Source organism: Colius striatus, chromosome 4, assembly GCF_028858725.1.
Source record: "Colius striatus isolate bColStr4 chromosome 4, bColStr4.1.hap1, whole genome shotgun sequence".
NCBI classification, from domain to species: domain Eukaryota; kingdom Metazoa; phylum Chordata; class Aves; order Coliiformes; family Coliidae; genus Colius; species Colius striatus.
The window spans coordinates 5,294,733-5,322,412 of NC_084762.1; the positions used below are offsets into that span (position 1 = coordinate 5,294,733).

The following is a 27,680-nucleotide window of genomic DNA, read 5'->3' on the forward strand; positions in this document are numbered from 1 at the left end:
ACCTTCACAAATAGATCCTGAGGGAGAAAAGTGATCATAAGAAGGGCCAGATTGTGCTTTTGTAACCATCCTGTACACTAAGAGTGGAATTTCTTCAGGTAAGGTGGTGCATTTAAAAGAGAGATTCTCATGGACTTTCAACCTCAGACTGATCAGCTGGTGCTTTTTTTTTTTCCCTGAGAATTTAGCCTTTGAGAGGAGGGATTTTGGAAATGTGAGGGGTTTCCCATCATGATGCAGAGAATCGCAGTTACATCTGTCCAGGGGATGAGTGAGGCAAATAAAAGGAGAGGATAAAATTCTCTGGATGTGCTGTGAAAGAGGAAAACCCACTCCCTGTCTTTACTGTTCTGAATTGAAGACATTATATACCTATCTTAAATGCCAGCCTCAGTGGTTTGAAACTGTAGGTGCACATGACAATTATGTGATGCTTTTGTGCCTTCTGGATGCCCACTTCAGTCTTCACAGTTCCGGAGCTGAAGGTTTCAGCCAAGATGCAGCATCAAGTGACACAGCACACAAGTCAGAAGGCAAATGTTGTCTTTTGGGCCTTTTTATGGAGGTTGAAGACAGTACAGTTGTGTAGTGAGCACAGAGTTGTGTGTTTGGAAGCTTTGAGTTCCCCTCTGGATGGTTTTTTTTTGTCATGGTGTAATTTTGAAGGTTTTTGGGATTTGGTGACGGATCATTCTGGTAAATTTCTCTGCCTTGCCTTAGTTAACAGTGATCATTAAGTTGAGTGGTGCTAACTTTGACTATGGCTTACTCATGTCACCAGAAATTCTTTTAGAAGTCGTAGTTAAATACAGTACCTTTTAATTACCATCTGAAATAGGCTGTGTTTCTGTATTGTGTGAGCTGTGGTTGCTGGTTCCATGTCGTGGTTTCAGTTTGTGCTTAAATTCGTATCTGAGGAAGAATATAGGGGCTTCTGTTGTTTACATTCTTGGATTGAGTTTGAAAACCTGTAGCTTGATGGCTTTTTACTGTTGTGCTTGTCTGCTTTGTAATTTTGTGAGCATTGGAGAGTTTCTTAAAAAGCTCACGTTTGCTTTATCAGTTTGGCAGGATGATTAACTATCGTGCTTGTTCCTCAGGGAGTTCAGTGCCTGTGACCAGTAGCAATGTTTCTGAATTTTCTACTGCTTCTGGAGGATTTCTGGATTTAGACAAATTCAAGAAGCCTGAAGGAAGCTGGGATTGTGAGGTCTGCTTGGTCCAAAACAAAGCAGAAGCCACGAAATGTGTAGCCTGTGAAAGTGCAAAGCCTGGCACCAAAGCAGAGCCCCAAGGTAATACTTAATGTGCAAAAACAAGGATGTGCATTCTGCAGTTTGTTTTTTCTTTAGGTTCTTTTTTTAAGTACTTTTTTTTGGGGGGAGGTTTGACAAAATTGTTCATTCTTCCTCTAGAAATATCACTTGAGCAAGGTAATACACCTGTTTCCACACCCTTTCCTCAGAAGTAGGTTGTGCAGTTTAGAGAAAAGCTTGTAATAATGACATAGTTGTTCTTGACAAGCTTTATGTGATGTTTATTTGGAGTTTATTTGTATGGCATTCTGGGATGCATCAAGAAGAGTGTGGCCAGCAGGTCGAGGGAGGCTCTTCTCCCCCTCTACTCTGCCCTGGTGAGGCCTCATCCGGAGTCCTGTGTCCAGTTCTGGGCTCCTCAGCTCAAGAGGGACAGGGAAGTGCTGGAGAGAGTCCAGTGCAGGGCCTCCAAGATGATCAGGGGACTGGAACATCTTTCATATGAGGAAAGGCTGCAGGAACTGGGGCTGTTTAGTCTGGAGGAGAGGAGACTGAGGGGAGATCTTATTAACATTTATAAATATCTAAAGAGTGAGTGTCAGGAGGTTGGGACATCCCTTTTTTCTATAGTAGATTGTAACAGGACAAGGGGTGATGGGATGAAGCTGGAACACAAAAAGTTCCACTTAAACATAAGAAAAAACTATTTTACTGTTGAGGTGAGGGAGCCCTGGCACAGGCTGCCCAGAGGGGTTGTGGAGGCTCCTTCCTTGGAGGTCTTCAAGACCCACCTGGGCATGTTCCTGTGTGACCTGATCTTGGTGGACCTGCTTCTGCAGGGAGGTTGGACTAGATGATCTCTAAAGGTCCCTTCCAACCCTACCATTCTAGGATTCTATGAGTTCCTTCAAAGAAGCTAGCAGCATGCTTTTCAAATTCAAGCAGTGACCAGAAGAGTACCATTGTGCACAGATGTGTCCCTAGAAAGGAATTGTGGAGTTCTTCTATTTGTTTTATGGTTAGTTTACGTTGGTTTGAGGGGGTTTTTTAAGCAGTTTTGACTCTTAAGAAGTTCAGGACTGGGATCCCAGCCATGTAACTAAAGCTTTTGCATGTAATTACCTCATATATAGGAAATTTAACATGCTTATTTATTTCTGCAGGTTTTGGTACAGCTGCTGTGTCCACAAGTGCTGCAATGCCATCATTTACCTTCGGTGTCCAGTCATCCTCCTCTGAATCTTCCCATTCGTTAGGTAGCACAGGAAGTTTTAAATTAGGAGAACAAGGAAGCTTCAAGTTTGGCATTGCATCTGAATCTGCATCTTCCAACACTGTGACTGGGGGATTTAAGTTTCCTGCTAGTTCAGGGAGCTTCAAATTTGGAGTTTCATCCTCAGACTCTAAATCAGAAGACAGTAAAAAAGAAGGTAAAAGCAACAGTTTTACCTTTGGACTCCCATCTACAAGCAGTCAGGCTCCTTCAACATTTCAGTTTGGGACAGCGAACCTGGGACAGCAGGAAAAGAAAGAAGAACCTGTTTTGGGAGGCTTTGGTTTTGGCACAAGTTCTGCTTCTTCCGTAGCTACCAACGAGAATAAAACCGGAGTCAGCGGCTTCACTTTTGGAACTGTGGCAGAAAAGGAGGTGGCATCACCGGCTTTTGCGTTTAAGAAGTCGGAGGAGAAAAACGATGAGACTCTTCCAGCAAAGGGAGGCTTCTCTTTCGGCAGTGTGGAGTCCACGCCTGCCTCGCAGTTTGTCCTGGGAAGGACGGAAGAGAAACAGGACTCTGTTGCTTCTACCACTCCACTAGTGTTTGGAAAGAAAGCCGAGGGTGAAGAGTTAAAGGCACAGCCGATGTTTTCAGCTGGGACAGCTGAGCATACCAAAGAGGAGAGCACAGCAAAACCCATATTCAACTTCAGTTTTGGTAAACCATCAGAGAAGGAAAGTGAGCAGGCAAAGCCAGCTTTTGCATTTGGGACACAAACCAGTACTTCAGGTAAGCACAACATCTTCTGTCTCTTGTCTGTCAAATGATACCTCTGAGGCCATTGTGGACAAAATCGATGGGTTTGCTGTATATTGTACGTTACAGCTTTGGAAAAGGCTCGATTTCCACCCACAGCCTGTCTTGAGTTCAGGTTGTTGATGTGCAGACAAGATGAGGCAGTTCCTTTTTGGATTTCAGTGAGTCTTAACACTATGTTTACACAAGAAAATGGCCACACCTTAAGGAACCCATATCACTTTGTGTATGAGCACAGCAGTTGTGTTGTCTGAGCTGTAGTGGGTGCTAAAATCTAAAGTATAGTGAGATATAGAGGCCTCATACATGTTTTTGATAGGGAAAGGGAATGAAAGGATCAGTATCTTATCCCTGTGTACTTGCAGCTGTGCTACTGCTGTTTCCCTGCTGCCACAAAGGTATAAAGTCTGCATTGTTTTGTATTACTGTAATTTGTTGAAAGGCTGCAGTGGAGGGTTAAAGTTCTTCGGTGATGAGCACTGTGTGGAAACATTCTGCTGGTTGAATTCTGTTTGGATGAGTTAGTAGCTGTGTTTTAGATAACAGAATTAGTTTCTCATTTCTGAAGTGATGTGGAAAGGACCATCAGTAAATAACCCTGAATAAAAGCGATGCATGGGGGTTTTACTGGTTTGAATCTCAAGTGTTCTTAGGGTTGAACTGCTACTGGAGAGGTTTTTGGAGGCTTTGGAGAAAGGGACACGCTTGCAGGGGGTGTTTGAGGTTGGGTTTGGTTTGGAGGTTTTTTGTACCCACCAAGTGAAGTTCTGGAGTTTGGTTAGGTATGAAAAATTTGATGAACTTTGTGCAAAAAGTAAACTTTTCCTGACTGGAAGCTGCAGGCACGGGGCTGTATTTTTGAACAAGCTACAAATGAAACCGTATGGCTTTGTTTTTCAATACTCTGTTGAGCCAAGCCATACATAAAACCTTTAACAGGTGATGGGTGTTGTTAGTCTGAGAACATCTGAAACAGATTTTTGTCTGAAGAGTTGAGCACTCCTGGTTAATACTGGTTCAGGTAATGACAGCCAGGGCTGTTTGTAACCAGTGAAGCCTCGGCTGGAGCAGTGTCCCTGTTCACAGTTTTCCCGTTCCTGTAGCTGTGGGTGGCAGCAATCAGCACGTTAAATCTGGATCTTATGTAAGTGACAGCAGCTGGGGCAGTCATTCAGGACTGCTCCTCCTGATGAAAACATATTTGCTGTAGGTTGATTGCCATTTCTGTGGTGGCTTATGTACTGTACCTCCTTTCAGATCAAGGAGCAGCGAAGCCATCCTTCAGCTTCTTGAGCTCTAGTTCCTCCAGCACAGCCGTGCCCACCACTTCAGCCAACAGCAGCAGTGTGTTTGGCAGCGCCATCTCTTCCTCCAACCCTCAGCCAAATCCTCAGCCGGTCCCCGCTCCCTTCGTGTTTGGACAGCCCAGCAACACTGTGAGCAGCTCTGTTTTTGGTAATTCTGCGGAATCTGCAGCTTCTCAGTCATTTGGCTTCTCTCAAGAAAACAAACCAGCAACCACATCTTCCAGCACCGGCACGGCTCTTTCTACCTTCCTCTTTGGTTCGGGCAGCACCAATGCAGCAAGTTCAGGCTTTACCTTTGGAGCCACAACCACATCAAGCTCAACAGGTACATTTTCAATAGGTGCTTTCCTCTGGTTTGACATTACACAGTGAACCAAGGAAATTGTTTCATTAAAATCAAGAAGAGTGTGGGCAGCAGGTCGAGGGAGGTTCTTCTCCCCCTCTACTCTGCCCTGGTGAGGCCTCATCTGGAGTCCTGTGTCCAGTTCTGGGCTCCTCAGCTCAAGAGGGACAGGGAAGTGCTGGAGAGAGGCCAGCTCAGGGCCCCCAAGATGATCAGGGGACTAGAACATCTTTCATACGAGGAAAGGCTGCGGGAACTGGGGCTGTTTAGTCTGGAGGAGACTGAGGGGGGATCTTATTAACATTTACAAATATCTAAAGGGTGGGTGTCAGGAGGTTGGGACATCCCTTTTTTCTATATTAGATAGTAACAGGACAAGGGGTGATGTGATGAAGCTGGAACACAAAAAGTTCCACTTAAACATAAGAAAAAACTATTTCAGTGTTTCGGTGAGGGAGCCCTGGCACAGGCTGCCCAGAGAGGGTGTGGAGGCTCCTTCCTTGGAGGTCTTCAAGACCCACCTGGACATGTTCCTATGCAACCTGATCTAGGTGACCCTGCTTCTGCAGGGGGATTGGACTGGATGATCTCTAAAGGTCCCTTCCAACCCTACCGTTCTATGAATATTATACTTGGAAGAATGTTCAGGCCAAATGCCTGGAAGTAGAAAAAAACACTGAGTATTTGTGTTCAACAGGATTACACTTGGGCTGTTGCAGAGGTGTTGTTTTAGGCAAAGGACTAACCTTCATGGGTTTCCATTTGGTTATGAACTTCTCACTGTGAGAATGATAGTTTCTCCTCACTATCAGGTCCAGTACTTGCAGTTAGAAGTCAACAAATTACAACTCTTATGTCTCCCATGTGTTGAACCTTCAGCTGTTTTGGTAACATCAAACTTCCTTCATAAGTGTATATAAGCACAGTATCTCTGCATTCGATTGCTGCTGCTGAAGGATTGGTTTCTAATAAGCATTCCTGCCAGCGTTTGTTAATGTTCTGGCACTTCAGAGAAGACAGGGATAAGGATCTATAAACTTCCTTCACGTTTAGTTAAATACGACTTAAAACGTACTATTTGTGGGAGTCCCTTTCTAGAAGGTGGATGGTAACGCAGTAATTGGAGTCTAGACAGCCAATGTGTGTGAGGTTTAGTTTTGTCTGGCTCTGGTGAGCATGCTGTTCCTTACCTACAGGAAAAGGTGCCATTCCTGTTGTGGCTGATGTCATGTTCCAAACTAAATGAGTGTTCGGCCGCCAGACTTGGGGAAATGTGCGGGTTTTAGAGCCTTTGTTTCTAGGTTCATTCTTGGGGGACCAGGGGGGAACCAACCCCTTGCTGATGCTGCCGTTTCTCTCCTGTTGGGGAACAGGGTCATCCTCTCCGTTTGTGTTTGGCTCCGGGCCGGCCGCCCCCGCAGCCGGGCCCGCGTTCGGCGCGGCGCAGCAGCCGGCGTTCGGGCAGGGCCAAGGGGCCGGGCAGTCGGCAGCTCCCACCTTCGGCTCGCTGTCCACAGCGCTGTTCTCGGGCGCCGCGCAGCCCGCTCCTCCCGCCTTCGGCTCGGTGACGAGCAGCACGCAGCCCTCGGTCTTCGGGCAGCAAGCCCCCCAACAGCCAGGGTTTGGCTCTGGTACCCCCAGTGCTGGTGAGTGCCCACTGTCTTGTTCCCTTTTGGTCTCAAAGGTGAGGGACTTTATTTCATCTTACGTGAAGCACACCTTAAGTTGCCTTGGGTGCAAATCTTCTAAGCCTAAGAAATGCCCTCCATAAAAATAACGGGATGTCGAGTTACATCACAGCAGTGAAGGGGACAGGGAACTGCTGGAGAGAGTCCAGCGCTGGGCCACCAAGATAATCAGAGGACTGGAGCATCTTCCTTATGAGGAAAGGCTGTGGGAACTGGGGCTGCTCAGCCTGGAGAAAAGGAGACTGAGGGGAATCTCATTAGTACTTAAAAGTATTTGAAAGGTGCATGTCAAGAGGATGGGGCAGCACTTTTTTCTGTGTTGACAAGTGGCAAGACAAGGGGTAATGGACAAAAGATGGAACACAAAAAGTTCCACTTAAACACAACAAAAACTTCTTTACTGTAAGGATGAGGGAGCCCTGGCACAGGCTGCCCAGGGAGGGTGTGGAGGCTCCTCGGGAGGTTTTCAAACCCACCCGGACATGTTCCTGTGCTCCCTGATTTAGGCAGACCTGCTTTAGCAGGGGGATTGGGCTAGACCATCTTTATAGGTCCCTTCCAAGCCCTGCCATTCTGTGAAAGATGAGCCATAGGTTTGCCAGCCCCACAGTGAGCCTGTATAAAGTATAAAATACCATGGGAAGCGGGCAGAGGAGGATCCTTAGAATTTAAGTGCAAGGAAGACTTGTTCCACACCAGTAATTATTAAACAAGAAAAAGCCAGTGCCAGAACGTACGTATTTGGTGTCATCACATCAAATATGTCAAGGGAAAAGCCTCCTTTTTTTTGTCTCTCAGAAGTCTTACAAAGTAGCCTCTGTTAAAAGTAACCAACATTTTCCTACTAACCAGTAGATTTTGCCACACCGCATGACTCAGCCTCTTGTTATCAAGTAGCAGTTTAAAGATCAAGATCTCCCTGGCTTGTCTGTGTTGCTTATCAGTTACCTTGGTGGTAGAAAATTGATTTTTTTCTGAAGAGGCTGTACTATGTTGGCCCATTGAACGAAGGCCAGTCCCCAGATCGACTGAGTGAGCACCACAAAGTTTACAATCCATGCAATTCAATACTATAATTCAGTCTGCACATGTGTAACCGTGATGGTGGTACAGAAGTTAGCAATCAGTTTGTTGTCAGTGTGCTAGCACTGTTACTTTAAGGATCCCTTTATGATTCTCAAAGGGAACAAATTCCCCCAAGTATCTTCCCTGTGGTAATGTGGCACTTTGGGTGCACTCCCCTCCCCCAGCTTTGCCATCTCGAGTGACCTGTAAAAAGCCCCTTCTTAAAGGTAGTGGGAAGAACATATGAGGATTGGCTGCAAAGGATAAAGCCACATTTAAACTTTCTTACTCCCTTCTTTCTGCTTCCACCCTGTCTTCCCAGGTTCTGTATTCCAGTTTGGAAGTAACACTTCGAATTTCAACTTTCCAAATAACCCAGGAGTATTTACTTTTGGTGCAAACACCCCTGCACCAGCAGCCCCGGCACAGCCTTCTGGCTCCTCGGGATTTTCCTTCAGCCAACCTCCAACATTTACAATGGGGTAAGAGACCAGATCAGCATGTCACTCGGGCTTTGGGGCGTGTCGGTGGGCAGCGTTCAGCCCCTGCTGCTGTTAATTCAGGAGGTGTTCAGATGAACCTTGGAGTTTGAAATGAACTGGGGCAGCCTTCCTTGTGGTAGCCTGGGCATCGCTAACTAAGCAACCATGTCTTGAAACAAGCCTGGTTATCAGGAATGGGCTCCTCAGCTCAAGAGGGACAGGGAAGTGCTGGAGAGAGGCCAGCACATGGCAGCCAAGATGATCAGGGGTATGGAACATCTTTCATACGAGGAAAGGCTGCGGGAACTGGGGCTGTTTAGTCTGGAGGAGAGGAGAATGAGGGGAGATCTTATTAACATTTATAAATATCTAAAGGGTGAGTGTCAGGAGGTTGGGACATCCCTCTTTTCTATAGTAGATAGTAGCAGGACAAGGGGTGATGGGATGAAGCTGGAACACAAAAAGTTCCATTTAAACATAAGAAAAAACTATTTCACTGTGAGGTGAGGGAGCCCTGGCACAGGCTGCCCAGAGGGGTTGTGGAGGCTCCTTCCTTGGAGGTCTTCAAGACTCACCTGGACACGTTCCTGTGTGACCTGATCTAGGTGACCCTGCTTCTGCAGGGAGGTTGGACTGGATGATCTCTAAAGGTCCCTTCCAACCCCCACCATTCTGTGATTGTGTGAATTGTCGGCTACACTGTCCTAAACTCTGAACCCCTGATTTCTTTTGATAGGACTAATGGGAAAAATGTTTTCTCTGCCTCTGGATCTTCAGTTTCTGGCCGGAAGATAAAGACTGCAGTTAGACGTAGAAAATAATCGCCCGACGGGTAAAGTGACTTTGGAAGCAGCTACTCCCCTGCATTGTTCAGTTGTTGGGATCGTACCTCATGCTGGGTTAGCTGAAGCCAGATCTGCCCACAGGAATATAAAACTCTGCCTCCCTTCCCTTCCCCCTCCCCGGTTAGGTTTTGGGGTTTCTCTTTTTTTGGTAACGTCTGCAGTTGACAAGGGGGCCCGTTCTCGAGCTAAACTCTCCTCGACTCCAGCAAGCTCCTCCTTCCAGCGACCCGGCATGGTCTGGCTGTAGCCGTGCGTCGAGCCCGCCCCGCGAATGGCTTGTCCAGCACCTCCTCACCTTTCCTGCCCTGCCCTGCCCCGCTCCGCCGCCACGCTGCCCTCGCCTCGGCTCCGCTCCGCTCGGCTCGGCCAGGGACGCCCCGCAGGGTAAGGGGGTGTCAGGTAACGACTGATTGCTACGCTGAGTTTGTGCCCGGTGTATGTGTGAAAAGTTTGAGTGAGTTTGGGTGTATCGTGCACTAAAATTTTCTCTGATAGGGGAAGACTGATTCGAGGATGATCCGTGCTTAAGGACTTGTTAGATCTGTAGTTCTTCATTTAATAATTATATGCTATTTCTATATTTTCATTCTTACAGCCCCTTTACCGCCCGTCTCGCCTTGGTTATTTTATTATGAAACATGTGTAAATACGATTTTGTTTCTCTCTCTGTACCTTTTTTGTTTTTGGCATAACAGATCTGTGAAATGGAAATTTTAATTTTGTGTGTTACGGCCATTTTTTGTTTAGTATTGTCTCAGATTTTATGTAAATCCCATTATTCAAAGTTGCCTAAATCCATTTAGAAAATCTTTAAAATTGGGAATTCTTAAAGTAAGTTTATTGGCTTTTCTGATCCATTTTTGTTTGGACCAAAAACCAGTATTGTACAAAGTATTAAGTATATATTTTTATATTTACTGAAATGGACTGTGGTGACTTTGGATAATAAGGAAAAGTTTAATATTAAAGCCATGTTTATTACAGTATAATTAACATGTTAAACCATGGGATAAATGCCATCAATAAAACCGATGAAATATTGCCTGGCAGTTTGAACTTGCCACGAGGGCGGCTGCAAGCAGCTGAGATGATGGGCTCGAGCAGAGCAAAGCCACGTGTTTCCTCTGACCTCTGCTTTCTGACAGTGGCACCCATTCTAGAGCATCTGAGATTAGTTACAGGTTCCTCATGAGGAAGGAGAGTTTGGTTGTAAGCTACAGCTGGTTTCCAAAACCCACCGGGATGCGTTCCTGTGCGACCTGATCTAGGCAGACCTGCTTTAGCAGGGGGTTGGGCTGGATGATCTCTTTCTTTAACTGGTGCTATTCTTGTACAAGGCAATAGGTAATTTCCCTTACCCCTGACTTGGGAGGGATGAAGTTTTAGCCGAGGGCATTGCTTTTCCCTTCTTTCCCGTATCTCATGCCTAGTTTCTAGGTCACTGCTCCAGTACCTAAGACAGAAGTGCTTTTTGCAGTCAGACTGAAATTGTAAATAAGCAAAACTCACGGTGGAAGGGACGTGAATTCTCTCTGGCAGCTTTTAGCTTCTCACGGCTGTGCCTGAACTTACTTTAGGGTTTAATGTAGGAGTGCAGATTGGTGAAAGAACAGTTTGGGGGCATCGCTGAAGGTCTGTGTCAGCTGAACTTCTTCAAATGGCTTAACAGCCTCCCAGGGCTGCTCCCTTCAGGCCTGGGGAGGGCCAGGTCCTACTTGAATGTTTTTATTTCCATGATGCTTATCAGTAACAGGGCTCTAATGCTTGTGGTACATTGATGATACCAAAGTCATCTTGTTTGGTAGTAACACTGCAGTAACCCTCAGAATTGTGAGGTATTTTGGTACAGATACACCTTCTGAATAGGGCAAGGCTTTAAAATAATTTCTTTTGGCCCAGAGACTTTATTTAACTTGAGCCAGATCCAAAAGTCACTGTCTAAAAAGATGGCAACTCATGGAGTGGAGACGGGAACACACGCAGAAGGTTGGACTTACAGACAGAAGAGCACTGCTTGTCAAACTGAAATACTGCAGAATAGTAACACTGTTACTTAAGTTATTTCTCATGAAGACAAGACAGAAAACCAAACTCTCAACCATTCCTGTTGTCAACCAAAGTGTAAAGTCAGGGTGAGAGGTTTCAGCCCTGGCGGGGCAAGTTATGCCTAAGGGAGAAACACACAAAAAGGGGCTCTAGAAGAATTCCAAAGTCTTACTCCAGTTTTAATAAAACATTAACATTGTTGCTTATCTTCCTTTCCCGAGAGAATGACATGAGAATAAACAAACTACCAAAGCTGTGTAACCATGCAAAATATTAGGCTTCTTTATTCAGCATTTAAGTTATTCTGAATATACAAACAGTGAGCCAGAATTATCACGTGAAAACAACCAGTATTTGTACTTCAGTAGATTGAAACACCTCCTCTTGTTTTGCTTGGCCTTATATGCAAGAAACAGCCAAGTGCTTTCACTCCACAAAGAAGAGGAGTTGCCTTTCCTTAGCATGATGTGTTTATAGCTCCAGAAGTATTTACAGGCGCCAGCCCCCTAACACTGTGGCGTAACACGTCCTTCCCAGAGAAAGCAGCCATCATTTCACCTCTCTATTGGCTCTGACAGGTGAAAGACAACATGAGAATCATGCAAAAATCTTTGTCACATCAATGTCCTCATAAAATACTTAAAGAGGTGAGGGAATATGATCCATGAAGCAGTAATAAGGGACATGATAACCACTGCTCATCTCTTTCTACACAAGTGGCAAGTTAAATTTTTGCCGTGCTAATACTGCAGTTCTCTTCCCCTCAGGGCTTATCATGCCACTTGGGCAACTGCTTGGCAAACAATCTGATTTCCTAGTTACCTGCCAACATCCCAAACTGTAGGAGTGACGTTGCTTTTAAAGTGGAGTAGTTCTAGGTGTCCTCTAGAATGGACAAAGGGAACGGCTCCTTTCTGCAGTTCATAAATAGGAGCCACTTCTCAATCGGAGGTTTAACACTTCCAGATTTCACGTGCATTGTTTCTCCCAAGCTTCTTTGGCATTTCCAAAAACTCCCAACAGTTTGAAGGTAGCTGCTGGCATCACACCAGAACAAAACATTTTCTTTAGCTTCTGAATCAGTTCCCATTTGATCCGGGCAAAAAGATTCTGACAGACAGCTCAACTGCAGTTTTGGGGTAGGTCTTTGTTCGCTGGGGGTGGGAAGGGGGAGTGGTCAAAACCAGTCTGGAAGGTTCATCTTTTGGTATCATCTGACTCCATTTCTTCTTACCACAATAGTTCCTGCTACGATATCGTAGGCTGTTCTGTTGTGCTGGAAAAACAGCAGTGTAATGAATGCAGGAAAAAACGAGGCAATCGAGAAATTCTTGATCAAAGCTCGTATTGTGGACCTGAAATGAGAAGGAAACCACTCAGTGCCTTGTTTTCACTTCCCTGCTTCCGTGAGGAATTCGTTTACTTTCAAATGTAATGCCTCAGTTTTGCACAGCACAAACAAAAAGCCCAACAAAACCCCAGTCTCCAGAGCTCAGATGATTTCACCACTTAACCTGAGAAACAGCCATTCTATTCTTGGATCGCGGACACTAACAATAGCTCTTGCAATCTATTTACTGCAAAAGCCAAAGAAACTGGGCATTTCCGTCCAAAAAAAACCCAGTTTTCCACCCAAAGGTAGCACCTCTGAGCTCTGGGAGTCTCCTCAGGCACTTACGTGGTCATGCTGACGTTGGAGGATGGAATGACTAACACACGGCTGGGTGCCACCAGCACCGACGTGTCACATGTCACAACTCGCAGCCCAAGCAAGAATTTCCCTGGGGTTGCTCCACCTGCTCCCCAGATACAGATTATCTGCAAAAGAAAAGCTGGTTCAGTTCCATGTGCCACCACCTTGGTCAGTCTTGGCAAAACTTGGGTTTTCCTCAAAACTAAGTGAATGGCACAAGCTTCAGTGAAATCCGAAACACTGTCAAAAGCATTTACTCTATAGGCCAGGGTTTTGTTCAAACATCTGACAGCTGTTAGCTACAGAAGTTAATGAGTAGTTACCTCATAGAAGCAGACTAACAACCTGTAGATGAGAGCTACCACCATCATTTTCTGCAAATCTTCCATGGATGTATCTTCATCTATTTCTTCAATGATGTAATGCATGGCAAATTTGGAGATGTCCCTGTACAAAAGACAACTGGACTTTAAAACCATCCTTCTCACAAGGCTGAAGTTACCCTTTTAGTACCAGCATTCCCTTTTGTACCCACCAGCACTCATCCCTCCAACTCTGGTATTAATAAGAACAAAAGCTCCTTGGCTCCTCTGATACTGAAGAAGCCATTAAAATTCAGACTGCTACATTTCCTCCCAAGTTGCTGCCTAAGTTTTGTTTGTTACTCTTCTCTGTAAATGCAAGGAGAAGCTGCAAGTGTCCCTAAGAGAGGGAGACCCATCCTTGCTCACTTGATCAGGGCTCCCCCCTCTCCTGGGTACTGTTCTAGAGGCAGGCACCTTGGCATGCAACAGGAAGTTTTTCAGTTAAAGCAATTGAAACCTTCAGGTTTTTCCCCTGAGCTTCAGGTTTGAGCCCACTGTGTATTTTCCCAAGCTAAACTCTCCAGATGTAACATGTTTAACATGGGCATACTTGCAGTGTATACTTAAGCCAGGACTTCTCACTCCCACATCTAAGTGAGAATTACTACTCCCATAGGAATGTGCAGTCCCCACTTCAAAACAGTCCATCTCTACTTGTACTTCTTACTCTCTCTGTATTCAGTCTTAAAGCTTGAGTAAGATAAAGAATTAAGAAAATTAACCTGCACTTCCCATCACTACAGCCTTGAGCTGAAGTCTCTGTCCTAAGCCTGTGAGGATGTGGTTTTCTCGTGACAAGTCTGCAGCCTGACACCTGACAAGCAAAAAACACCCACAATGTTCCTCTGAAGCTACTTGTAAGCAACTTACTGTCTCTTGCAAAAGTAGGAATATTGAAGATACTGTATATTAATTGAGAAACAAGATCCTTCCCATCACCTTCACTACTTTACAGAAGGTAAGTAATTGTTCCCTGTCTCTCCAGCACTTCGGTTTGTATCACTCAGCCTGCTAAAACCAAAAGGGAAGTACAAACTGTCAGCTCAGAGCTGGAGGGTCTGGTGATTGGACAGAACTGAGAGTTTGCTATTTTAATCGTGTGCTTATCTGAGCAAGGCTCACTCATTGTTTTACTGACACGTTTATTGGGTTGGGTTTGATCCTCTTCCACACACCTTTCAAGCAGCAGGTTAAGGTGTCTGAAAAATTTTACCTACATAGCATCAGTTTACAGTCAGTCAACATTTGGAAGGTTCTTTAGCAGAAAACTTGGATTCTGCAGTGTGTCTGTACAGTAATGGAATTACTGACTACACTGAGCTCTCATCTCCCAGTCAGATCAGCATCTTTGATGACACCAACCCAAAGCTGAGGAACTGCATGTGCTGTGGAATAAGATACCGACAGTTAAAGGACAAGTCTTTGAGGTAAATGATTACACTCAAATATAATCATGGGAAATTAAGAAACTTTCCATTTAGTGTACAAGTGTGGTCAGGCATCATGAGTAAGAAACTCAAGTGATGCCCACTGAAGACTGCAGCATGGCAGCATTCCTCAGAGTCAGGATCCAAAGAGTTTTGGTTTTGTGGGTCAGCATTGTTTTGGTCACAAGCCTAAATAAAACACAGCACCACAGAAGATGCTGTGATGATAACTCCATCCCAGACAGATCCTGCATATTTTTAAAGGCTGTTTAAAAAACCCCAAGGTTGTCATTCAGATTTTCTTTAAAACATTAAAGGACTTGATTCTGTGGTTCTGTGTGATCTTGCTACTGCCTGCCCCCCAAATAAGACCACAAGTCTAATCTATCCTCAGCAAGGAGTTTGAGAGGCTGTTAAGAAACCTGTACAAATTCTTTGTTTCCATCAGCTGACCCCCAAAAAATCAGGAAGCATTTAAGAGGATGTTGATCTAATGATACTTTTTCCTCAGCTTTTGACAGCTACCGAGTGCCCTCATACGCCCCAGCACACCACACACACACATCCAGGAGCATGAGGAGCTTACAGCTGTACACAACAAAGCTTTCCATTGTTCAACTTACTTTATTCCACTGAGGTGCATAATACTTAAAACAATGGTTGCCTTTATGAAGAAGAGAATAAAGAAATCCACCATCTCTGCTATGAACCTGTGCGCCAACGAAGGGATAATGAACTCCCGGCCTGTAACAGAAATAGTCCGTGTTACCCAGGTTTTACTGCACTGACACAGCAGTTGACACCATCAGCTAAAGGACACTTCACATTAGCCTCACTGCCAAGAACATAATCAGGATCTTCATCTCAGCTCAGATCTTCTTTGGGAAAACTCCTAACAGTGTAGGAATAAAAATGATCTGAATTGTTTATGAGAATCTTCTTAAACTAAACCCAACTTCCAAGTGTCTGCAAACTCCCACACTGCTACAGAACTGAAGCACAGGGAAGATGCATCAATTTGTGTCCTCTTTTAGAACAGCCTGTTTGAGAAGAGATTGCAGCAAATCTGAGAGTTCAGATAAAAAGAAAATTACATCTTACATCTACCAGAACTTTTCTGTCTTCTGTATGCACCAAACACCAGCTCTCTGGAAGCAAAACAAAGCCTGTTTCATCTCTGGTCAGACCCAGAAATGAGAGTGGATGAAAACGTTAGTCATACTTGACATAAACATTCCTATAGGCTTCTCATTGTACTAAAACACAGCGTGCTGCCCTGCTGTCAGCCAGAAAACTAACACACTGCTCCTCTTTAACCGGCCAAGTGAAACGGGAGCAAAACAAGTAGTCAGAGTTACAAGCTTTTGTTGCTAATGCTACCTCAGATGATTAAAGCAAAGAAAACATTAAAGAGTGCCTTAGAAAACTTCCAAGGAACAGCTTTGCAAGCTTATCTCATCTGATGCTGTTTACCCCTCCATTTCCCAAACACGACACAGGAAACCAGCAAGGGCTTACATCCAAACATCACTTGGAAACATGCAAGTACTGCTGGATATAACGTGTGGAGAATGGTGACTGGGTTTAAGTGTTTCTCAGAATGCCAACAGGGAAAGGAGAAAAGGAAAGAGGAGAAAAAAAATCATTCCTCTCTCTGATCTCAAGAAACATCATCAAATTTCACAGAATAAGCCTCCCCAGTTCAGCTGCTGCCAGTCCTGGCCTCACCAGCTACACGATGGGTGCTTTTTAAACGAGAGAAGTCTAATCAAGCAGGGATTAGGTAAGAGCAAGTTCTTATTTCACATACCTTGGCTTAGATATCTTTGTTTCATACCTGTTTCACCCTTAACTCTGCACTGATACTATGAAGCAGTGTGCCTGTTACATCTGCAGTACTAGAATGGGTCGGGTTCTCATTGTCAGAGCACGTCCGAGTAGTCAAATTCTAACTAAAGATTCTGCAGCTAAGGCAAAAGGGAGCATAGCTCATCTCCCAGTCCCTGGCTTGAGCACACAGCTCCAGGTAATAGCAGGGAGAAGTTAGAGGCACAATTTCATTTGGATATATTTGATTCAGTGGCTGAATAAGAAAGAAGCTAAGCAGGGCTAAAAAACTCCATTATATTACAAAGTCTTGGTGACTCTCAGACTCTGACAGATTTCTATTGCAGTGACTTGTATCACAGAGCCACTGTTTCGCCAGGGGTTACCATCTGTATGGCAGGAACTGTCCAAGCTCGGCTCAGTCTCAGATCTCACATGAAGGCAGTCACCAGGATGGGTTTACCCCAGTTTGCCACAGGGCAGCTGAAGCCTGGACACACCTTTTGCCAGTCATCTCCCGCAGTAAGGCAGGGAAGGGCAAGGGGGAGAGAAGCCTCTTAAATCCTGATGACAGTCCACAAAAAGCCCTGTTAATGCCAGCGCTCTGGCACAGTCCTGCAGGCAGATTGAACTGGAAGGGACAATTACTCATTCCACTTTTTGACGTCTCAGATCAAAATCTGCAACATTGACATGAACTGTCATGTATTTCAGCTTATGTCAGCACACCAGGCTGTAACCCACAGCGGTGCAGGGACACATAGACACGACCTGCCCTGCCAAGCCCTGTGTGGGCAATAATCTGCAGCAGAAAAGAAGGAGCCATAATCGCTTTAGCCGTTCCAGAAACACCCATCTGTAATCTGGAGCCAAAGCACCAGCACAACAGTTTGTGTGATCATTATCGTATCACCAGGTCAAATACAGAGTTCCCTTAAGAAGGCCAAGTGCTGCAACAGGGTTTAGCATTCAGAGTAATCACGCTCAGCAGCATGAAATGCTCTTCATGCCCTAAATTGTCTTTAACATCCAGAATGGGTTCCTGAAAAACTAGGTAAAAATCCAAGAAGCATTTCTGTCTAGCCTTTGTCCATACCTTCCTTTTTAATGACTGGCAAGATCTGTTTAGAGGCACTGAGAACTAAGAAAATGCTACTTTGTGTTATAAATCTTGTTTCAACACCACCTGCTCAAAAACCACAAGACAGAAGCAGGTTCAGAAGCTGGATCTCCTTCCTTCCAAGAAGAAAGGAAAAGCAAATAACGTCTCCCCTCACAGCCAGACACCAAGCTTTAAATAATGTTACAGATCAGTAATGCTGTACTTTGCCCCACAGGAAGGACCTGGCTTTTCTCCAAAGTCCTTCAGCGGTGTTCTGCTTCCCCTGTTTTCTACTCAAGGTGCTACCAAACGTCGAGGGAATGTCACCTAGGTTCTCCTTGACCTGTGAGGAAATGTTAATGCTCCAGGTGACCGAAGCAAGCCTGTCCTACTCCCAAATACAAAAAGGAGCACAGTTACGCAAGGTCTTCAATGTTTATAGCCATAACAGGTTTCTGTTTGTGTTGGGTCTTGCCGTTGGCTTGTTGAATGCAAGCATGGGTTTTTTTCTATTCAACTGAATCATTCTGAGCACCAAATCAAAGCGATAGATTTCGTTAGAACCGCAAGAATAAGTTCCACTAGGAACACAAATTCCTTCATATCCATGCACACGTCCCACAAGCACTGAAGTTACAAGCCACACGCACAAGCCGATCCCTTCAAACCTGCCAACGGGTTCAGTTCTGGATTCACGAACTCGGCGTGCGGGCTGTCAGCCCTCCCAAGCCGCAGCCGCCCGCCCAGCTCTGCAGCCCACGGCAGCGTCGCGCCGTTGCAGAAAGCCATCCCCGGCTTCCTTCCGCGGGGCCGCTTCCCCGAACGGCGGGGCCGGGCGCACGAAGCCCCGGTGGCGGACGCGGGCCCCGGCCAGCCCCGCCGCCCTCCGCTGTCCCCCCGCGGCGCCGCTCACCTGCCGGCCGCCCCGGCTCTCGGGCCGCGCCGCTGCTGCCGGCCGCGCTGCTGGAGGCCGCGCGGGGCACCGGGGCCAGCCTTCCCGTGGCTCCCGGCCAAGCGGCGGTGGCGGCGGCTGCGGTGGCGGCGCGGGGCCCCGGCCCGGCGGCGGCCGTGTGGGCCGGCGGCGGAGCGAAGAGGTAGAAGGGGCTGTAGTAGGCGGCGGCGGCCCCCGGCAGCGGGCAGGGAGGGGGCGGCGGCGCGGAGACCCGCGGGGGGCCGGCGGCGGGGCCGGCGGCCGCGGCGGCGGAGGCGGCGAGCAGGGCGGGCAGGCAGCCCTGCCAGCTGAGGTACCCGCAGTACGAGTCCCACAGCCACTGGTGCACCCGCCGCGCGTACTCCGCCGCGCTCAGCGCCTTCGCCCCGCCGCCCTCCTCCCCGCCGGCCGCCGCGGGGGAGCTCGGCGGCGGCGGCGACGCGGCTGCATTCGCCTCCCCTCCGGCGCCGCCGCCGCTCTCCGCCATCGCCGCTGCCCCAGCGCCGGGCCGGCCCGGGCCGGGCCCCGACTCCGCCATCTCCTCCGTCCCCTCCTGACGCTGAGCGCCTGCGCCACGGACTCGCCTCGCCTCGCCTCGCCTGTCCCACTACCGCTCTGCAGGCGGGGGGAGAAACAGAGCAAGCAACCGGCCGCCAGGCGGCGTGCTCGCAGCACCCACTGTGCCGCTGCGCCAGGCGACAGCCGAGCTTCCCCCGCCGTGAGATGGTGTCGCCCACGGCAGGGGCGGGAACGCGGGCCGCGCGGGGCGGGTCGCAGCGCCCCTGAGGTAAAAGGCGGAGCGGCGGGGCGGAGCCGCCGGTTCGGGGAGCGGAGCGTGTCGTGTTCGTGCCATCGGCACTGGAAGAACGGAAGGCATGTAGTTTTTGTTTAGCATAGATACCAGGGTTTCTCGCCGCCGGTTCCTCGCGTCGCGCAGGGAGCCGCCCCCCCAGCCCCTCAGGGGGAGCCGCCGCCCCCTGGCCGGGCCCCACACGGATGGTTCTTCTCTTCAACCAGAGCCCCCACGCATTGAGCTGAGGTGTGAAAGGGGAGTCTTCATGTTTTGTGTGGGTTCTTGGTTCCAAAACCCCTCTTCTCCCAAGGTGCTGAGCAGGGCATGCTGAGGGGCCAAAGCATGACCTTCTGTCCCTTGCGTTCTCTGTCCTTTCCCCTGAGGCCTGACTTCGGCCTGTGTCAGAGATCTGTTACTCTTGGTGGCCTGCAGTAGGTGAGCTGGTAAACCCAAGTGAGGAGCAGGGCATTGCCTTGCTCCTGAGCAGGTGCAGCTGGGCAGAGATAAGTGTCCTTTGTCTTTCTGCCACCTGTGCTGATAGGTGTCGGCTCTGGCCTCTAGCAACTTTCTGAACACTTTCTTTTTGCTAATAGGAAGCGAGTTAAAGTTGTTGAGGGACAAAAAGGGTGTTTAACTGCTCTTGGGCACTTCTGCAGTTTGATTCTGTTGTCTAAAAGCTGCTTTGTTTTATCTCTCCCCTTCTTCATCTTTTCCTGTGTCACGCTCATACTCTTCCTGTGCCAAAAATGCTGAACAAAGAACCAGGGGCCCAACACCGAGTTTAAAACACAGCTCCACAAATTGAGTTTTAATATTTAGGGTTCCTATGTAGTATTAAGCATCTCAACCAGACCACAAGTTCTGTGGAACACAGGTGTTCACACAGCTGCACTGGATGAATGAGTAATATATACTGCAAACGGAGAGGGTTCGCCATTTTAATACAGCGGATAGCACACCTGAAAACAAGGCAAGCTTCTCCCCCTCCCTATGAGGCTAAAACAAATTGATTGTTTTCCCATGTATCCCAAACTCCTTTGAAAACTGAAGTAGTTTTTGTGCAGTGAGTCTCTCACCCAGACGAGGCAAATCGATAAAGTCCTTATCAGATACCCCATACTGTTACGCTAGGTGCTGGCGCTCAATATGTAGATATTGTCCTAATCAGAATGGCGTGTGTGTTGTAACATAGGCCTGACCGAAATCAATATGGGTAAATGATTTGGGAAACACAGCGAGTTGTTCCTACTCAGGCTAAACCAGTGAAGAATGAAAGAAAGAAGGTAGGTGGACAAGTGTATAGAAGGAAAACATGGTCTTAAATCAGCTATTAACTCCTAATAGAAAAAACTTGCTTGGAAAACTGACAGTAAAAGTAACACAACAGAGCTGCCTCCTGTATAATATTTCACTTAATCACTGACAGTCTAGTTCATTTTTTTTAATTGGCTTTTCACCACAATCCCTTCAGGCCTTTGTTTTTAATGTATGTGTAGCCCTAGGTTTTGCAAGCCAAATCAGATCTTCAGGTACAATTATAAGATCTCACTAGCTTCACCATATAATGTTTCCAGCTCAATGTAAATTTACCAGTAGCATTACACAGGCATAACCAGTTAGAGCTTACTGTGTGATTCTGCTGCGTACTCCAGGTGAAACAGCGTCACTGACAGCAGAGGGAAGGAGAGTAACACAGACAATGTAATGTTTCCTCATTCACAGACTTTTCAGTTATTAGTTTTTCATTCTGCCTTCAAAACATAACCCACCAAAGACCCACAACTTCTACAGGCATTCGGGTTATTCTGTTCTGGGATGCATATGATAGAGACACTGTGACAACAGGGCTTACTATCAAAGCTAAGGTATTTGATGACAAAGGTTCTTGTTTCATTTCTGTATCAGATTGCCACAAGTGTTACGGGAGTACTTACAATCCTCTGCAGCCTTGATTTCTCCCTACTTGAGTTTGCTTCCACTTGTGAGCAGAGTCAGAAAGGGAGATACTCTCGGGTAGTTCATTGTAACAGTTGTTGAAAAGAAATGGTCAAGTATCTTGGCAGTTAAATGGCCTCTTCTCTAAAAATGAGGTTTAGGCAAGAAGAAATGTTTTGAACTAGATCAAAAGAGGGGGGTAAGCACCTAAAAGCACGTAGCACAGCAGTTAAGTTTTAAGATGAATCTGGAATCCCATCTTAAGCAAGTATAAGTAATGCTGAAAAGCCCAATTATCACTTTTGAGTGAGAAATCTTTTCTAGTCAACAGAAAGTAACTGAGCACAGGTCTGCTGTCAATGTAGCTGTTGTTCAGAGCTATAGAGATGTCTTTGCTCATTTTTGATACCCATTCTAGTGTCTTGTTTTCAAGGCAGGATTTGAAACAATTTTTAAACCCAAGTAGTTGCTGAAGCATTCATTGAGAGGTATGAAACTGAAGTTCAGTTCCTTCCTTTGCTTAGGGGGTGTGGATCACATCTGAATTGCGCTGAAGGGTTCTAATAATAGGAGCTCTTTCAGAGCCCTTGAGTGAGAGTTGCTGGACATTCATCAACAGCAACCTCTTATCATCTTCAAGTGGTTAATTATTGTTGAGTCCACCAGCCTCCATATATTCATGATATTTAGATATTTGTATCAAGTGTGTATGTTAATGTATAGAGTGAAATTAAATGCAAGTGTTGGTTAAAGAGATTCTTCATGACTGAAACATACAGACTGAGTCACCAAAGAGTAAGACCTTTACCCCTTGTTGGGGCAAGCAGCCAGGTACAGAACATGAAACTTGAGATAAAACACAAATGCATATATTTACCTAGGTCCAAAGTAAAATGTTGTATATTTCAGTGTAGAAAAGTGGCACAACTGGCTCCTAAATTAAATCAGTTTCACCTTTCACTCTGAAACTGATCTGTCTCATCTAGAAGAGGATTTTGAAGGAGAGATTGGCTCTAAAACTGTCATGGTCCACAGACAGGCATTTTCTTCCCAAAAAATACAACTGCAAGTGTAACACAGACAACTAGTGATCACAGTGGATAAAAATGCCATAGCAAATCATCTGGAGGAAAAAGAAAAAGGAACTATTCTGCTTTTATTTTACAGTACACAGATTTTTTTTTTTATGTGGTTAGCTGTTTGCTAGTACTGTCTGTTTTGGGAACTGTGTGTAGATACCTTTATTTGCCTTTTACCTGTACGTGGTTTGAATGAAGTGTAACCAGAAAACAGCTTAACTCTGGTGCATGCAACTCGGAAGCCTTACTAGTTACCTAATTCCCTATCCCATTCTTTAGTGTTCCCAGAGAGGAAACACTAGTGTGTGCCTCCTTTGAAGCAGCACTGGAGCTATATTTAAATGTTTTTACGATGACTTTTAGAGAGCAGAATTCCCCAGTTCTTTGACAAAGAGGATAGAGCCCTTTGTAAACCCTGCAGTCCGGCAGTTTTTCCTGAAGAGGGCCGGGGCAAACCTCAGCTCGTTCCTGCCACCCCGTGGACACGTGAAGTCACTACCGCGGTACTTCTAATTGCCACTAATTTCTAGTAACGGATATTCTACAGAACTAAGCAAATATCACAATCACAGAAGGGTTGAGGTTGGCAGGGAGTTCTGAGGGTCATCTGGTCCAACTCCCTGCTCAAGCAGGGCCGCCTTGAGCAGGATGCCCATGTGCATGTGACTGTTCAGTATCTGCAAGGATGGAGACTCCTCCACCACCCTGACAACCTGAGACAGTGCTTGGTCACCTCACAGTGAAAAAAGCATTTCCTGATGTTCAGTGTGTATCATTTGTGCTTGTTGCCTCTGGTCCTATCACTGCACACCACTGGGAAGATCCTGGATCCATCCTCTTTGAACTCTCCCTACAGGTATTTATAGACATGAACAGATCCCCCTGAGCCCTCTCTTCTCCAGGCTGAACAGCCTCAGTGCACATGGGTGCATGGGGTGATTGTTACCCAGGTGCAGGACTTGGCAGTTCTCCCGTTGGACTTCATGAAGTACTTGTACAGAATACTTCATCAGTACTTCTATAGAGGTTCTATTTAAGAAAGTATGAGAACTGTTGAAGCTTTTAATAGGAAAGAGAGCAAAACACAGATCAAGCTTGCTGCTGAAGGCTTGGTGGACACAACTGATCATGGCTGGATTGATTCATCACATCATCCTTCTGCAGCTTGATGACTCTGTCTCAAGATAAACTTGATTTTTTAAGAAAATGACTTTTAAACTATTAACTGTACACAAATCCATGTAGGGTAGAGTGAGAACCTTGGGTTTATTTTGTTTATTTAGCACTTCTTTATGTTTTTGAAGTTAAAGATACGCTGCAGGGAAAGAACAGTCCATACTGGAAATGCATGACAAGTACTTTTTATGAGGATCAGAACTGACAAAAGCTGGTTATAGATTTTTTTGGTCATGTGGCTGTCTAAGAGTACTGGATAAAAGCTATCTCCCTATTTAAGAAGTGTCTCTCCTATTTTTGTGGTGCAAAATAATGCACAGACTTGTTAGCCTTTTCTCCAGTTGAAGCAAGGATTAAGTGGCTTCCTCTTAACTTGATCCCAATTTGATGCTGGATGAAAACAAGAGTCAGTATTTCAGGTCAGAATGCTCCAGTGTGAGATTTTTTTAATGGAACAAATTATGATGATGATTTAAATATTAAACAATCCTTCATCCATTCTTTTATTGTGACGAGTATGAGATGCCTGTTTTTCAGATATGGAGCACATCCAAGTGAAACACAGAGTGGACCACTTGTGGTTTGGTAACACAGGAGGGGCATGTCTGAAGCTAGGTAGGGAAACAATGAGAAAAGCTAAAAATAGAAGGCAAACCTTAAACACTTGCATCAGGCATTGATCTTCTCCCTAGACATAATCTCTGGAAAACACAAATGTACCTAGAAGTGGGTATCATGAAAGGCTCGATTCTCTGGCCATTACCAAAGCTGTAAGCATGAAGCTTCAGGTTTATCTGCTAGCATGGAGAATACCCAGTATTGACTGCCAGGTGGACTGTGGCAGCAAAAGGGATAACGTTTAGTGAAGTGGGAGGAAGAGCTGTGTTTTCTCAGTCAAGCCTTTGAAACAGCACTTAAGCAGGAGAGAACATACAGGACACACACTGCAACGGAACAAGTTCTGAACAACTCTGTATTGAAACAAGTACATTTTCCTTTTTATTTGGTAAGAAGTTTCCTGTTGAAAAAAATGCTATGTATTAAAGCAGACACATTTTACACATAGATTAAACATCAGATAGCCAAACTGTATGGAATGAGCACTACCAGTTGTATTGTATAGGGTTTACAATCAAAGATAAAAACCCTCAGGAACTAATGTCCTTTCAAGGTAAATTAGGCACAAAATTTAGCTCGGAACTAGCTCCGCAAGCATCTCACCATGATTTCACTGTTACAAAGTATTACAAGTGATCAAAAACATAAGCTGGCTTTTTAAATCTTTAAAACTTTATTCGTACTATGTGCTGAAATAGTACAAATGTATACAACACTCCACCTTTGTTAAAAAAGCATGTACAGTACGGACTACAAAGTAGAATCAAAGGGCTAAACAGGAAATTACCCCTTTATTTGGGCTCAGAATCGATATGAAATAAATCTATGGCTTTGCTCTGTGGACGTATTTGAAATTGAATAAGTCCAACAAATGTGGGGAAGATATTTCGTAACGAATGTGAGGTACAGGAGCGATATTTTAAAGGAACGTAAGGAAGCTGGCTGGTATCTGACATGTATGCCTCCCTCAGTTTGCTGAATAGGATGCAAGATACAATGGGAAGTTGTAAAGAATGATAGATTGTCTCACCAAAAAGAGAAATTGAAAAAATGGCAATCCAAGGAGACAAAAACCTTCAAGTGATTTGCTGCAAAGCTTTAGCTAAGATGAAGCTTTCAGCTTAGAAAGAATTACTCATTTGCAAGAGATGAGAGGCAACAACAAGTCTGTGGACCATAATAGAATCTCACCTCACAGAAAACACAGGGATCTTCCAAATACACATATTAGAAAAGTGCTTGATTAAAATACCTGTTCTTTTGTCTTCTGTTAGCAAAATGTATTGCTGAAAGTTGTCCTTTTCTGCTCGTTTAAAACAAACCCCGCTATGATTGCCACAGGACTACAAGGACCTGCATACTTCCTAGGGGTACTGCATCATACAGCAATCACTTAATAGGTAAAAATAAACATCTTGAAGTCTTAATGCTGCTTTTGACTAGCAGAAATGTAAAAAGGAATGCACTGAAGCGAGATGATGACAAGCAAGTGCACCATGCAGTGTTTTGGCTTAATGTATACAGTGTTTCAAACCACTGGTGTGACTGGAGGGTGAGGGGTTTAATCTATTACATTCACACGAAATCATTTGGAATTAAAATCCAAATATGTGAAGGCAAACTTGTGTGGAAAGGTGAAAAGTACTGGGATGCCTAACAAAAGGGTGCCAGATGTGTTATTGTTTCTAGCATGCAGAGCTAATGCTTGAAGGCCTATCACAGCAGTTTGAGCTACTGCTACTTCTAGTTCTTTACATTACTGCTTTGTTTATGCTGGCTATGGTCTGGTCACGGTCAGCAAGTGCTGTATGGCATTAGGAAGTTAACCCACGATCTCTGCAGGTTCAGTGACCAACTTAGATCCATCCCATGCTGTCTTGAACTGTTCAGGAACCGGAAATTCTTTCTGGTAAGAAACAAAAAGCAACAATGACGGTTAAATAAACAGTGGATGCCTCATCAAAACTGGTGGAATACTATTAGTGCCACATGGCTGAGAAAGCATTGATAGCTCAGACATGCCAGGATTAGAGAGAAGCCTTCTTCATTACCCTAGGAAGCTATTTTACAATGCCACACAGGAAAAAGCTTCATTGCTACCCAGTTTCAAATAGCTTTGGTATGGTGCTACTTTGCAATAATCCCTCTCACACCATTATTTGGAAGAACTAAGTAAATAAGCTGCATGTCAGAAATGACTTTAGATGCCATCAGTGTCTGGGTTGGAAGAGAGCAGAAAGGATTTAGGTGTGGGAATTTAGTGAGGAGTCTCATTTTAAGGATGAAAGCAACATTATACTATGGAGGAATAATTTAAAAAACCCCCAACTGTAATTTTAAGTGCCTTTGACTCAGAATCCCTTGTGGGGTACACAAAACAAAGCAGAACATCAAAGAGAGTCTCCTTCCACTCTGTGTATTCGGTGATGGGATGGGATTCAGAGAGGATGGGAGATGTCTTTGAGTGTTCTCTGTTCCCAGTAAACAAAAAAAACTATGTGAAGAGAAGCGTTGTTCTCATTCAAACCTCAAATAGGCATTTTGATGAGCAGTAATTTCAGCTGACACGGTGATTTGAGGCAAGGCTGATCAAAAGGACATTTTAAATTTGATTTTAGAGAAACAGGTGAATATACACCCACTGAAAATCATTCCCTTTTTAGCTATCTGAAGCTGGGCATCCAGCAGTCACTTTTGAAAATGCGAAGCATGAGAATTCTCTTGTTCCCTGTTTCTTTCACAAAGCCTAAACCCCTCTACCAAACAAAATCCCAGACCAAAAGATCAATGAGAAGTTTTAAGTTCTGCCTATGGCCATTCAGTGCAATTTTAACACTGCTCTGTTGAGGAAACTCAGAAACTATTAGGAGTATGTTTTGCCTGCATGTGTGTGAAGTGACAGAGCATGACTTTACTAGAAATGCTGGTGGGCTCAGTATGATTGTCTCACTAGAATAGAAAGGGAGCTGGCAAAATGTACCCATTTAAATGGCTTTTAAGGATATATGCTGAAAATACTAGAAAGTAATGCAGACACTCCCCATGTCTCAACAGCTTTAGAAAGAAATAAGTATGTTATAATGCAGTATTTCATCTGATTTCAATTATCTTCATTTTAGCATCATCGTCTTCAGGCTTGAGTGCTTTTGTGTGAAGTGAGTTTCTTTGGGAGATTATGTTTAGCTGCTAAAAAAAATTAAGTGGACAAGAGATGAAGCCACTACATTTCCAAATGGAAGGAAATAAAGTCACGTCTGATCTTGGAAATTACTTTGTACCCCAGAAAATAAGGAGTTCTTCCTGCACCGAGATGTCAGTAAATAGGAATTCAGTTGTTTTGCCTCATATTTTGGTGACGCAGTATGTGTGGTATGTTAGTTTCTTTCCTAGCAGTTTAAGGGCTATTAGCTACCTAGATTACTGGGGAAGGAGGAGGAAAGCTTTAAAAATATCTCACTCACATAATCACCGTCTTGGGGGATGAGGATGTTCATCTCGGATGACTTGGCACTCACAATCTCACAATCTAATGACTCCTCACTGAGGTAGATGTGGCAGCCTTCTGTTTTGTTAATAGAAATGGTTGGCACTTTCCCCATCACCTGCAAAATAAAATCTACTTGATATCAAATCTTAAAATGCACACAAAGATGATGTTAATGAAATACT

At 45.1% G+C, this 27,680-nt stretch overlaps 3 protein-coding genes and 1 long non-coding RNA gene across 5 annotated transcripts in view; 2 read left to right on the forward strand and 2 right to left on the reverse strand.

Annotated features, from left to right (window-relative positions):
- Positions 1-10,060, forward strand: part of NUP153 (nucleoporin 153) — a 42,267-nt gene extending 32,207 nt beyond the window's left edge. For both annotated transcript variants that reach the window (XM_061994522.1, XM_061994523.1), the window contains exons 17-22: positions 1,101-1,295; positions 2,420-3,262; positions 4,547-4,921; positions 6,313-6,585; positions 8,015-8,174; positions 8,911-10,060. In XM_061994522.1, coding sequence (XP_061850506.1) covers positions 1,101-1,295; positions 2,420-3,262; positions 4,547-4,921; positions 6,313-6,585; positions 8,015-8,174; positions 8,911-8,995 — 1,931 coding nt within the window. In that variant the 3' untranslated portion in view covers positions 8,996-10,060. The remainder of the gene's footprint in view (positions 1-1,100; positions 1,296-2,419; positions 3,263-4,546; positions 4,922-6,312; positions 6,586-8,014; positions 8,175-8,910) is intronic.
- A 1,259-nt stretch (positions 10,061-11,319) lies between these two features.
- FAM8A1 (family with sequence similarity 8 member A1) lies at positions 11,320-18,989 on the reverse strand. The gene is made up of 5 exons (XM_061994552.1): positions 18,393-18,989; positions 15,174-15,294; positions 13,082-13,205; positions 12,744-12,883; positions 11,320-12,420 (listed from the first exon to the last, which is right to left on the reverse strand). The coding sequence occupies exons 1-5, from the start codon at positions 18,946-18,948 to the stop codon at positions 12,276-12,278; spliced, it is 1,086 nt and encodes a 361-aa protein (XP_061850536.1). The 5' UTR covers positions 18,949-18,989; the 3' UTR covers positions 11,320-12,275.
- LOC133625275 (uncharacterized) overlaps positions 18,729-27,680 on the forward strand; it is a 101,013-nt gene continuing 92,061 nt past the window's right edge. The window contains exon 1 of the long non-coding RNA XR_009818585.1: positions 18,729-19,449. This is a non-coding gene — a long non-coding RNA (uncharacterized LOC133625275). The remainder of the gene's footprint in view (positions 19,450-27,680) is intronic.
- Positions 24,269-27,680, reverse strand: part of CAP2 (cyclase associated actin cytoskeleton regulatory protein 2) — a 61,284-nt gene continuing 57,872 nt past the window's right edge. Inside the window, exons 12-13 of the mRNA XM_061994545.1 lie at positions 27,473-27,613; positions 24,269-25,917 (exon numbers count right to left, since the gene is read on the reverse strand). Coding sequence (XP_061850529.1) covers positions 25,834-25,917; positions 27,473-27,613 — 225 coding nt within the window. The 3' untranslated portion in view covers positions 24,269-25,833. The remainder of the gene's footprint in view (positions 25,918-27,472; positions 27,614-27,680) is intronic.